Source organism: Mastigoproctus giganteus, chromosome 2, assembly GCF_048544385.1.
Source record: "Mastigoproctus giganteus isolate SK-2022 chromosome 2, ASM4854438v1, whole genome shotgun sequence".
Lineage (NCBI taxonomy): Eukaryota > Metazoa > Arthropoda > Arachnida > Uropygi > Thelyphonidae > Mastigoproctus > Mastigoproctus giganteus.
Genome location: NC_143576.1, coordinates 254,224,205 through 254,238,654, shown reverse-complemented (window position 1 = coordinate 254,238,654; position 14,450 = coordinate 254,224,205). Strand labels below are relative to the sequence as shown.

The 14,450-nt window shown below is 34.9% G+C and overlaps 1 protein-coding gene across 6 annotated transcripts in view; it reads right to left on the bottom strand.

The window, feature by feature from the left end:
* HUWE1 (HECT, UBA and WWE domain containing E3 ubiquitin protein ligase 1) overlaps positions 1–14,450 on the bottom strand; it is a 1,105,343-nt gene that overhangs the window by 276,262 nt on the left and 814,631 nt on the right. For all 6 annotated transcript variants that reach the window (XM_090389849.1, XM_090389845.1, XM_090389850.1 and 3 more), the window contains 2 exons: positions 9,700–9,796; positions 429–643 (listed from right to left, as the gene is read on the bottom strand). In XM_090389849.1, the coding sequence (XP_090245975.1) occupies positions 429–643; positions 9,700–9,796 (312 nt within the window). The remainder of the gene's footprint in view (positions 1–428; positions 644–9,699; positions 9,797–14,450) is intronic.

Genomic DNA, 14,450 nt, shown 5'->3' with positions numbered 1-14,450 from the left:
TCAAGAAAATTTGTTTGTTGGGAAAGTTGGAAGAGACTGATAACTATTAAATGTTGTTTTGATCCAAAACATTGACAACTGGTACAATATTATTTAATATATTGAACAAAACATGCTTGTTGGGAGGAAACACATTCAACACTTTCTACTTTGGGATTCAGTGAGCAATTTAAAAATACAAAGCATGGATATCTAACAAAATACACACTTATTGGTTAAAAAAAAATTAAATACAATGGAAAACTTTTAAAATATAACAACAAAGTGCAGTCCCTCTTCATGTCATAAGTCGAGTGAAACTATAATTCAGGTTTCACCTTGTAAAATTTTTAACAAGGCTGACAGTTGTAACATTTCTAAAAAAATTTCCTAAATGCAGTGGGGTACTGCCTTTCATCCTAGTATTTTAGCATTATCACACACATTACCTGAGCAAACTGGTTGGGTTCCAGCAGAATCAGCCTCCATATGAGTCAGCGTAGTTCCTGATATGGCAGGATGAACACCGGAATTGCCACTGATCACATGCATTATTCCACCATTTTCTGAATTCCTCTGAGAATGCAAATCAGGTTCACTAATATCCATAGGTGTAAAACTGATATCTTGTAGAGCCGTTCCATCAGATGAATTTTCTAGCCAGCTGAAATTAGCAGAATTACAGAAAGAAATCTTTTATCTATGATTAATGTAACAATTCTCAACCAAAGAGAAAAACAAAGAATCATATCAGAAAGTGGGGGGGGGGGAAGAAACAATATTATTTAATACATCGAACCTGCCCTTCTCTACTGAACTGTGTGTCTATGATCACACCTATGTAAACCGAATATTCACGTTCCCAATGGATAGTTATTCACTTGTCTCACACACAGCCCTGTACTGGACTGGAAATAAATCAAATAATGCTATAAAATGTTTTCTGTTTGTATTCAAAAGTACAATTGATGGAATGCGCCCTTCCCCCTATATATAATTATTTGGTTGATTCACATTCACTGAGATTTTGGAAGATGGACCTGCGACTGGCAACTTTCCTGCCTAGAACATTGCAGACATTTTCTGTTGGTTGGACATTAAACATGGTTATATTTTCTCCAAGAGTACCACTTCATGATAATTCATATTTCCAAAATGAATTTTAATCCATTAAGTCTGAATGAACTGCTTCTGTGAAAGGGGAAACTGAAGGAGTTCATTCCATTACCTGACAGCTGTAAAGGTTCCTCACAGAAACACAGAAATCTGTATGGTGAATGACTGTGATGCTTGCATCATTAAACTGCCATCTTCAACGTGTATTTTCCACCACGCTAGAAGCATGGTATTGGTATTTTATGACACAAGGGCAACTGAGGCAAAAATTAGCCTATTCTCACGTTATAATTTTATATAACAAATTGGTCCAATTTGGCATCAGAGGAAATCATATATTCGTATTTGCTTGAGAAAGGTAAACAGTTCATTTCGATTCACATTATTTCCAATAATAAGGGCAAGTGATAAAGGTTCTTGCAATTGTGGAAGTGAATGGAAAGTACCTTATCTCATACAGGAATAGTACATAAAATCTAGGATTATAGGTCTGACAATAAGTGGTAATGAAAAATGCATGCATAGAGACGGGTCATCGCCACACAAGAAGATACACACAGGTTGGATGTGTACATCCTATGCATAATCTTGCCAGTACGACCTCCTGAAGATAGAATTCCACAATTCTGGTTCCTGTTTGATTTGGAACAATAGTTGTTCATTTGTGACTTCCAGGTTTTGGACCATGGAAATGTACAGATATTTTTATGTGCATTAAATAATCTATATATATATATATATATATATATATGGTACTTGGTAATTTTGTGGTGTTGTATTATTTGGCTGCCTGATCTGCTCTCTCATCACCTGTGATACCAGAATGCCCTGGGATCCAGCAAAATTTCACTGAATGATTTTTACTTCATAGATGGTTTAAACGAGAAAGATGTTTTATGATCGGATGTGATATTGAAAATTTAATTGTAATGCACATACCGCACTCATTTAATTGGTGCATATTACACTGCTAGCACTATTGAAAGTTTTAATATTCTTAAGGCCAATTTTATAGCATATAATTCTACACATTCAACCAGTGGTAGTGATATGGAAACTGTAAAAGAAAAGACTGCTTCAGCACCAACAGCAGAGTAGGCAGCCTTGAATACCTTTATGTAGTTGTTTAATACTTTTCATTTCCAAGGGAATTTTCAGACCAGGTTAGATCAAGTACATTGTGCTCTGGAAGTAAATATATTGTCAAATTGAAAGTTCCAGGTGTGCAATAAATCTTTTAGTTGAATACTAGTAGGTCTAATTTCAGTTGGTTTGCTGTTGTAGAATGCTGTCCATTCAGGATTGAAAAGCAACGGTCAATTGGGATGGGCTGGAAGGCTTTCAATTTTGGCTGTACAACCGAGGAGCAGAATTTTCCTTCTAAGGTGAAGTGGAGGTTCATGTGCCTCTACATAAAGACTTTGGACAGGGGATGTTCTAAATGCTTCATGAACAGTGCGAAGGGCACTGTGTTGGATGGTATTAAGTCTAATCAGTCATAGACAACGGTGCCATAAGCTATACAAGACTAAATAAGGGCACGATATAGATGTATAAGAGTGTATCTATCGGCACCCCCATGCCATGGCAGAAACAGATCTCAGCAAGCTGTTTCTTCAAGCCAACAGTTCAGAGGTATGCAAAGTTCAGTTTGTTGTCAGTCATTAAATCTATGAAACAAAGATTACTGGCAAGAAGGATCAGGTGGTTCTGTAGCAGAAGTTCCAGTTCTGGATGCAACTTTGTGTTTTTTTGCAAAAGTGAACTGCAATGGTCACATGGTGTAAGGAAGCCTATGGCTTATGCTGCATCAGCAAAAAAAAATAAATATTAATAATAGGATATTATTAATATTAATAATATCCTATTATCACTAATATAATATCCTAATATCCTATTTCTTATTATTAATATTAATAATAAGAAAAAATTAATAAGAGAAAAGGAAATGGACAACCTATACGTTTCCCTCATCTCATGGGTAATTACCCAGCTGACATTTGAATTTCCCCAAACTGTCAGCCTGTAATTAATTTATAACTCTCTGGCTAAAATAAAACTTCCTGCTATCCAATCTAAACATCTCCCTCTGTAACTTGCAATTATGTCCCCCTTTCTAGAATCATTTGTAACCGAAAAAATTTCGTCCTCGTTCATTTTACTTATGCCTTTCAAATACCTCAATCAAGTCTCCTCTAAGATGCTAGTTTCCGAGCTCTGCAACCCACATATTTGAAGTCTTTCCTCATATGGGGGACCTTTTGCCGATCTCACCAGGCGAATTACCCATCTTTGGATCCTTTCAAGAAGCTCAATGAATTTCTTTAGGCGTGGTCTCCATACTTAAACACAGTATTTCAAGTGTGGCCTAACAATAGCCTTATATAATGGGATTATGACATCCTTATTTCTACTAGCAATTGTTCGATAAATCATTGATAGGACACCATGGGCCTTCCTTGCAACCTGTGTACAATGCTCGGAGAACTACATGTCCGACCATATCGTAATATCCAAGTCCCTTTCCTCCACTACTAGGTTTAGTTTAACTCTGCGAAGTGCACTTGTGCACTGTTCCACAGGCGCAATACCTTGCTTTGCTGGATTACAGCATAGCTGCCATTTTTCTGACCATCCCTGAAGTCAATCTAGGTCATTCTGAAGAAGCTCTGCTTTGCGGTGATCATTAACTATGCTACCAATCTTTATATCATCTGTAAATTTAGATATGCCCTCTATCCCTTTATCAATGTCATTTATGAAAATCAAAAAGAACAGTGGTCCGAATACTGATCCTTGGGGAACCCCACTTCTCACACCACCCAATCTGAGGAATAACCATTTATCACAAACTGACACGAAGCCATTCAGCTATCCATCTAAGGATTCTCCCTGCGATTCCAACCTGTTTCAGCTTATAAAGTAACTGACTGTTTGGGATTGAGTTAAATGCTTTGCTGAAATACAATGTCAAAATTATTCCTTAAGTCCAGCACTTGAGTGACCCTGTCAAAATAGCTAACCAGATTAGTTAAACATGATTTTCCCTTTACAAAACCATGCCGAGCATCTTTCAGTACTCCATTTCTATCTAAATGATCCTAAATTCCATCCTTTATCATTGTCTCCATGATTTTCTCTCTATTGAAGTTAGACTAACCGGCAGGTAATTTCCCACTTCACCCTTAGAACAGCCTGACAGATACTGGTCTATAGCTATGGGGGTTATATCTTTTCCAGGCTTTAAGAATGCCAAAACAGTAGAATAATGCCAAGAGAGGCTGCGTAAACATTTTCTAATAATATATGGCTATAAATAAGAAAGAGAAAGTGCAAAGCTTTGCCATCAAGATGTAGCATGACATCCCATTTGGCCCGATGTTACCATTATGGGTTGTTCTGATGGCATTCAAAAATCCAGAGGTTTGTTATATGGAAGGCAGTTTGAAAGTTAATAGAATGCTGTTCTGTAGTATTTTTAATTTGTTGGAATGATGTAGTCTTGCCCAAAAACATTAGCAATATCTAAGATTTTGCCCATTCCAGGAGAGGATTGGAGAAGGTATGGTAGGAAACTTACAAGACAGCTGTCTTTAATTTTCTTCCATATTATTTTTGGATCAGTGTTTCTGTTAATGCTCGATGCAAAATGGGGATTCTTACTTGGCTTGCCTTCATATGAAACATGCTTTTGCCCTTAACTTCTTATAATTAAGGAGGTTGACTGTGGTTAGACATTGCTGAAATATTCCAGGGTTTATTCTTTGCTTTTGTGCATTCCTCATTTCACCAGTAATTATAATACTTTCAGCCCAAGGATATTTGATAATGGCATTGTGTCTTTGACCACTTTTAAAATGTGGGATGTGATGTAAACTGTCACATTATCAATAGGCTGGAGGCAGATTTTTTCCTCATTGAGAGATAGATTGATGACTGATATTTTACCCAGTTTATTTGGACAAATTTCCATTTCCTGCAGGGTTCAGTTCAAGGAGTCTGTTTTATAAAAAAGTTGCATACGATTGGGAAGTAGTCACTGTGCCTGGGATCATTTAAAATGTAACACTATATGGTTCATTACCCAAATAGTGATCTGTTCTCCAGTACTGCAGACCAGATTGAGAGATCTATTGCTGAGTGTGTCCAGTTTGGGGCTGGATGTGAGCATGTCCACCAGCATTGATTATGCTGAGGTTTTGTGCCTCTAGAAAGCTTTCAATGAGTCGACCCCGTCTTTGTAATTTAGGAGAACCCAGTTAAAAACCCCTAATATACAGATCTGTGGTAGTATTTCTATGAAGAGATTCAAGATCTTTTAAAGAATAAGTATGGTTTGGTGGGAAGTATATTCAGAGATGTGTTATTGCAATATGGAGTTATACAAATAGCAAAAGCTAATTCAGTCTGAAGCAGGATGTTTAGTTGGGATCTTTGAATTTTTCAGGATTGCCACACCACCATGGGCATCACATCAGCTGTATTACAATCTCTTCGATAAAGGCAACAGTTCTTTATTGAAGGAGAAATTTGTGAGGCTAGGCAAGTTTCCCGAAGACAAAGAGCAACTGGAGAGCATTGGTTAATTAGATCTTGGAAATCAACTGTGCTGCAACAAAAGCCTCTGCGATTCCATAGTAAAATGTGCATCATTTTGGTTTAGCTGAGAATGAGTCAGCTGACTGTTTTTATCACGAGGAGCATTTTTTTCTCTTTCTTCTTTTTTTGGGGAAAATGGGGCGTCCAGTATTCATAGTGTCATCCACAACAGAGTTCTAGTGTGGGTTCCTCCTAAGCTGAATGTACATCTACTTCCATATTATTATTGGTGGATGATTTACTCTTATTGTTGTCTTTAGCAGTTTCAATTTTTTATTGTCATGCAGGACCAATAGAACATTGTTTGGGATGCTGATTAGGTTAGCTAAAACATGTTACTGAAGACATGAGAGGGCAATAATTTTGTATTTTTGGAATCACTGGATTAATATAGGAGATTATATAGGATAGAGATAGACAGCTAGATTAACACATAAGGTGATCAGAGAACACACATGGAGTGCATGTGCAATCACATTACTGGTCCATTTTATTTTCTTTGAAATGTCAACTGATGGAACAATATTTGATCTTTTAGAGAATTGCGCGCTCTCACAGGTGGAGAAATATAAGCGGAATTTATTTATTTATTTATTTTGTTGCTGTTTTTAATAGGATGGTCCCCTACCTCATTCTTATTTTGTTGTACATAAAACTCATAATTTTGTTTTCTGAAATTGGATTGAATGAATGGCTGTGTCAGTCATCTAACATAACTGCTTGTATTGTTATTGTGGGGTTATGTTAAGGATAAGGTATTCCCAAAAACAGTTTCTGATTTGCCAATAGTAAAAATAAGAATAACCGAACAATTTCTTTATTTAACACAAAATGCAAAGCACTCTTTAACAGGAGAATGAGTACAGATATGACATCTTCAGAGCAACAAGAGGGGCACAAAGTTTATTGATGTACTTAAAAAATTGAGATATCCGTAATTGTGCATAAGTTGTTGCTTTTTCTAATAATAAAGATTTTTTTTGGACACCTTGGTACTTTGAAGGGTTGTTGGTGAAGAAAAGAACAAGGGCCTTAGGTGTATGTGGCTATGATAATATAATATTCTAGAAAGCAAATTAACAAGACGTGTAGAATCATTAGTAATATCATAAGCCTCAACATTTCTACCACGTGGGTCCATGCAACTATAAAATTAAGGACAGCTTGGAAAGAGAACATTAATATCAGTCAAAGAACAATTCACTTCACTGTTATGAAAGTTAATCTGGAGAAAGGAAAGTTTTCAAAGGAACAAAGTCACAAAAGTTTTTTTAAGTAACTTGCAGAGTTGGGGGGGATGATGCAGACAACAGATGAATTTTACAATATAGGGTAAAGAGATTTCTAACTAAAGGATATCAAACAGAGGAGAATCCACATTAGATGTCATTGGCAGGAAATATCAAACTGCATATAGCAGATATGCCCTTGACATAATGTAGGTTAGCAGTCTCTCTTGAATACACACAATATTTGGACTCCCTCTTGCCACAACTGGCAAGGTAAAGACAATTAGACCATACGCTAGTTGGTTTGAATCTCACCATAACATGGGTTAGTGTATTATCTAGTTGCTAGCCTGAGAAAATGGTTTTTGAGCTCTGAGACCAAACATTGTTTTAACCATTTCAAGCCTAAGTAAATGGTAGTGCAATTGCACTGGGAGTGAAGCTTATCAACCATGTAGTACTGTTACTATTTCTTGATTTTAAGGATGCCATATGTTGAAACAAGCTTATTTTGGTTCATATTTGGATGGTCACTCCCAGTATACTAGGTAGAGTGTTTTTAGGCCTTGCACTCAGGGATACAACCCAGTTACTAACAGTGCCATCACTATTAAGGCCCAAGCAGGGGATTTGGTTGTTAAGAACAACTAAAAATGATGAAGCTTGAAATTCAATTAAGTTGACCGAATTTCAATCTTTGCCAAAATTCAACCTATGTGACTTACATGCTGGATCTCAATATCTGCTGCTTTAGAATCTAAAACAGTTACAGTTATGGAGCTGATATTTGTGCATGTTTTTCCAATAATGACAGCTGTCATTACTGGAAAAACATGTATCCGGACTATGGGAAACTGTTTCAAAAATTTAATTAGATTGACAATTGAGAACAGGGGAAACTGTCAAAGTTACTAATGATTTTAATGTTAGAAGGGCGATAAACAATGAGATCCGCAAGGCTACTGTGCACAAATGATTTTTTTTTTTTTTATCAGTTAAAATCATTTTGATGGTTTAACTAAATGTAAGTTCTTGCATCAAGGAAACAGAAACTAAGGAGTAACTTACAGAGTGTGAAAGGAGAGTTAAAGAGAATTCTGGAAGAAAAAGATTTAGGGAGTTCTGATAAAATCAGAAATAAAGTTTACCAAGCAGTGGAAATAGGTGGACAGGAACTTACTGTATCCTAATGGTCAATCAGAAATAGTCAAAAGCATGTGACTATACAAAATGATTGGCTCACACTTGGCATAGTGCATTCAGATGCAGAGGAGAAAATGAAAACTTATAAAGTGTAATTAAAGAAGGGTGACCAGATTGGCAAAGATGGAACCAATCATTTTATCTACCACAAACAGCTTAACATGTTCACTGCTGGTTGATGCCTATGTACATGAAGGGGTTTTTAATCCAATGGATGAGAAAGCAAGATACTTTTATCAAGCAATTGTCACAAGAAGCTGACCCACAGTACAAAGAAAGTGCAAAACTGTCTCTGCTCCCCCCCCACAAACCAGACTGACTCAATCTCATGATTCCTGAATTTAGTTCATTAAGATCAAAGGTCATGCTGGCAGAAAACGTGTTAACAAGTGTGGACCGCAAAGCAGAACAATTACACACATTAGGATGGATCTGATTCGAGATTATAAGGCCTTGAATGGGGGATGAGTAAAACAAATAAGAAAAACTTTCACTGACAGTAGAAACAAACACCGGGGGCACAATTTCAGGGAGTAACATAAGGCTGTACCTTACAAAGTAGACTTTTTTGGGCAAGATGCTGTAGCTCTGAAATAAATTACTTCCAAATTTGGCTAAATAAATTGACTGGTAAACTTTATTCAAGGTTGAAATGAATGTATATTGGATATTAAAAAAAAAAAAAAAAAATGTTTATATTCAAAGATTTGCCAATTTTCAAAATTGGCAAATATTTGGATATAAACATTTTTTTTTTTAATATCCAATATACATTCATTTCAATATATAATTTCTTCCTTAATTTAAGTTTTCTGTGCTCTAGTTTGTGTTATCTTCAAAAGAAAATAAGATATATTGCTTTTATTCAAGTTGCCTTTCTAAACCTTAAAATACTTTGTTCAGTCTCTGGACATATCTATAGTAGTTTTCAGATATCAATAAATAAGGACCAGTGTTCAAGTCTGTGACTGCTAAATAAGATTAACATTTGTATTGATTTATTTATTGTAAACTCCACTGATCTGGTGGTTGTGCCGGAGTATAAACAAGAACCTTGATGTTCCTTGATGTTCATCACTGTTCCTTTTCTAGCACATCTAATTCTTTGTATGATGGAATATACTTCTTAGTCACAAGTAAAAATATCTGTACAGCATAGATAAATCATGTGATGTGCTGGAAGCAAGTATAAGGTGTTGAGAGAGAGAGAGAGAGAGAATTTCATGTTGTATTGAAGAATTACTTCTCAGTATTTATTCATTATCAGCTGCCTTAAATTTTTGTGCTTTATGACTGCCATTTTTCAGACCAACTGAATAATTTATCTAGGTATTGTTCAATAACACACCCTGGTTATTATCATTTACCATTCTCATTAGCAAGCTTCAACACTTTTGAAATAAATCCCTTAAATCAGGATCTCCTCCATTCTGTATCTTTTTTTTTTTTTTTTTTTAATTTAATGAATTTAACAATAAATTCTAAACTAGAATAAGATTTATAAATCTTATTTTATAAAAATTTGCACTGATTTTTATGTGTATAAAATAAACCAATTTTAAAATAAACATACCTTGGAGGTGGCAGAGGCACAGACGGTGTAGAAACTGGTGTTTGGGATATTAAAGGATGTTCCATATCTGGAGAAGTTACAGCTAACATATCGAGAGCTAATAAATATATATATAACAAATTTAATGCATTAATTAATATGGCAAGAATAAAATCAGAATCAACAACTAAAATTTATATGTATGTACAGAGCGTAAACAAAAACACGTTCAGAAAATGGGAATCTCTAAATATGAAAGATCAATCACTATTCAATTAGAGGATATATAAACTCAGTGTTTATGAATTGTGAGTACTAACCCAATACCATGTTGGGCCACCATTTTCATAGATAACAGCTGCTATTCACCTATACATCAACTCTACCACATGTCCAAAGACATTCAGAGATCTGCAGTCATGCTTCCTGCAATGCAAGGGTTTCCACAGTGTCAGAATAAATGATGGTTATGTGTCCATATGCCACACTTTCCATTCCAAAACACTCCACGTTTTTAATTGGATTGAGGTCAGGCCAATCAAGATGGGTGATATATTCAATGTGTTTCTTGAACCATTCATGCACAATGCAGGCCTGACAACATGCACACATTAGTGTTCTGAAAGGGAATCTTTCAGGACTGTTAGACCTCACCAGTGAAATACTGGCCCATATACAACAAGGAAACTAGTTGATAACAGCAAAACACACCCCATATTAAGAAACTATTGCCACCTGCTTATATAGTGGGCACTATGCACGATGGGCTCGTGCCACACATGAAGATGTCTATCAGCACATTGCACCAGGTATTTGGACTCGTCCAATCAGCATGTTGTTGATACCACAGATGGTGAACAGCAACAAGGAGAGGGTGAATTTTGAGTTGTGTGCTGTGGAACCCAATACATCCATATGGTTACATTATTGTTCTTACATTCCCCATATTGTATTGCAATGTCAACTGTTGCTCTATAACCTGCCATTCAGCATGTGCTGCACCCTCTGCTCATTACAAACATCCACCTTGCATAATCCTTCATAGTTCTGTCAGTGGGAGGTGGTATGACCCTTTGACACCATTCTCTGTATATTTTAACAACAGTGGGCCACAATGAACTAACAAGATGTGCTTTTTGATATCCCACATTAATATTTCTGATATGCAAGCACCTGTGAACAAGCTCCCACAATCATGGCCTTTTGGAAATCTGTGATACCTTTATTATGTCCCATAACTGCTACTTTATCCCTATGAATTGCATGGCCAAATGCAAATTAGCACTACTCTAGCATATGAAGCTGTTCTACTTTTTATTCTGCAAGCCAGATGGCGTGTTCACAATTCAGTGCCCATAGAGTGTATAGTATATTATACAGAATTATAATCGAATCTCTCTTCCAGTAATGGTGATGGGTCACCTGAGACATAACTTTCGAAAAAAATTATCCTACATTAACTGTTAATTGCAATTGTCTTTGAAGTGATCTCATGCAAAGTTTTGAATGAGATGTCTGTTAATAATTTCACACTCCCAATAGAACAAATATCTATGGTTTTCCCTCCATTGTTTTTCATTAAGGATTTATTATTGTAATTTATTATTTATTATCTCACATAAGCATGATAACACAAAACCCGATATTCTCTCAAGAAGGCCACCACTGCAAATTTCAAATAAGTTTTGAAAAAATTTAAAACTATGTAAATAGCAGTATCAAAGATTTCGAAATGCATTTTTTTGCATGTCTACAATTTTGAGAGCTTAACAGCACTGTCCCCTCTAAACTGGTTTTGGTACATGCTTTATTTCAGAATGCAGATAAACGTGGGTCTTGACTACCAATTCCCAATATTCTAGGGACTCCATCCCATGAAGGGTTCACAAATTTGTTTGTTTGTTTGTTATTTGATTTTTAGGAGTATTAGCAACTAAGGCCATATTGCTGCGGGATATGGGGTGGTCATTCCCTGACCTTTCTGCATCCTCCGTATTTGGTGGTGATGGGCTCGAACCCTGGTCTAATCAAGAAGCATGTGCTAAGCACTGCTGCTCCTTCCCACCTGGCTACGGAGACACCTCACAAATTTGTATTGCACTGGAACACGAATTATGCTTTATCCCCGTTAGGAACCACACGTACAGTAAGACTTGGAAGCACAAACAATTCAAAGAAATTATTTTACAGGGAAAATTACCTAATAACCCTCGCCAATAGTAAGTACCCTAAGTAGAATTATAAATAAAAATGAATGATTCCTTCATGTAAATAATTTTGTTTATGGTTTTTAATTTTTAATTGTAATTTATTTTCAAATAAAATAAACATTTTTTTAAAATTTTGTGAATAATAATAATAAAAAACAAAACAAAACAAAAAAAAAACCATAGGTGAACAGATGGTAATGTTATGTTGCATAGGACTTTTCTCTGTATAATTTTATTTTATAATACAAAAGTGCATTACACAATACAATTATATAGAGAAGTCACCATAAAACATTTAAAATTTCAAATAAAATTGCATAAAACAAACTCAGTTAAAATAATTATCAAATAGAGGGAATAGGTGAATAGTCTTCAATAATGTTATTTTAAAACTCAACAAGCTTGACTATAAGACGTCAAATTAAAATTTTTTGATACTGGAAATAAGTAGTACTAGTCTGAGTCTCTGAGCAATAGTCTCAATTTGAAACCAGAGCGTTTTATGTAATTTTTTTTTATGAAAAGCCCAAACACGAGAGGTATTAGAACCTATAGTATTTAGTACCGTGCTTGAATTGGAGGTTGAGAAGACGAAAGAAGATATTTGTTGACATTAGACTGCTATTTATTATGCAATTCAAGGATTATTTTATGCTATATGCTAGTTTACAAAATGTGTTGAAACTGTCACGAATGATTTTGCAACATTAATTTTATATCTGTAAAATCTACTTAATCTAATAGTTATAAATATTTGTTTATTCTCCAAATCATCTGTAAAATTCATAATCACAAATAACAATCATTAATTATTTTTGTATAGTAGTAAGGAGTCATGCAAGAGTATGAGGCAAGTTTGCAAAGCAATACCCATTTCATACAAACACATGTTAAAAAAATATTGGAGGGAATTAATGGGGGGAATGCTTAATGGTCTTTCAAATCGGAAGAAGCCCAAACACGAGAGGTATTAGAACCTATAGTATTTAGTACCGTGCTTGAATTGGAGGTTGAGAAGACGAAAGAAGATATTTGTTGACATTAGACTGCTATTTATTATGCAATTCAAGGATTATTTTATGCTATATGCTAGTTTACAAAATGTGTTGAAACTGTCACGAATGATTTTGCAACATTAATTTTATATCTGTAAAATCTACTTAATCTAATAGTTATAAATATTTGTTTATTCTCCAAATCATCTGTAAAATTCATAATCACAAATAACAATCATTAATTATTTTTGTATAGTAGTAAGGAGTCATGCAAGAGTATGAGGCAAGTTTGCAAAGCAATACCCATTTCATACAAACACATGTTAAAAAAATATTGGAGGGAATTAATGGGGGGAATGCTTAATGGTCTTTCAAATCGGAAGATGGGAGTGTCTAATAGATTCATCTTTATATTTTAAAACTAAAATGTGTTTTTCTTTTTCTTTTATGTAAATCCCAAACACGAAAGGTATCAGAACCTATACTTAGTACCGTGCTTGGGTTGGAGGCTGAGAAGACGAAAGAAGAATATGAAAGGCATAAATATGAAATAATTTTGAATATGAAAGGCATAAAAATATTAAATTTATTGAATAATTAAATTTATTTTTTAATAAAAAAAAGCTACACAAAATAAATATTGTAATCCATTAAAAAAACATATGAAATACTGGTATTCTCCAAGAAGAAAAAAAACCAATAATAAATAAAAAAAATAATAATAATATAAAATTTTACCAGGAATTAAAAAAAAAAAAACTTTTTTTCCTACACTTTGAGTTTTGGATACTACCACTGCCATGTTAAAATCAAATTCACGGTCTTGGAGATCATGAGTAACTGACATGCTGATTATGCAAGGTTTATTTATAGGTTGTTATTAATGCACAAAATTATACATAGAACCAAATTTTTTTACCCCTTATTTAACCGTTCCGATTTTGCTATCTAAAAAAAAACCTTCCTTCACATGTGTAGTAGTAGTAGTAGTGACATGTGATGCAACAAAGCAAGTGTATGAGCTTATGCACCATCAGCCCAAAAAAAAAAAAAATCACAACCATTCCCTCTAAATGTTTGCCCAGTTCCTTCTTAAATTTATTTAACCTATCAACTTAAACGATGACAGATGAAACTTTGTTCCAGCAATTAACCACCTGCTGGCTAAAGGCAAATTTCCACACATCTACTCTATATCTGTCTTTCCTTAATTTGAATTAATTCCCCTTTAGGTTCATAATCTGAACAAGTGGAAGAATCCCATCAGAATTCAGCATGCTCAACCCATTCAAGGCCTTATACACATCAATCAGATCACTTTGCAGGTGCCTAAGTCTCCAGCCACTGTAATCTGCAGAACTTAACTCTTGTTAAGAGGATCCCTTCCTTCCCCTCACCAATCTTGTTGCCCTTCTTTGTACACGTTCAAGCAAATCTACATACTTCCTAAAATCAAAAAACTACGTTGGCATTCGAGGTGAGTGGACGCGCTTAGACAGGGCTCCTCAGTTAAGTGGTCTACTTTTGGATAGTGCTTTTAAATATTTGATTTATTTAGATATTGTTG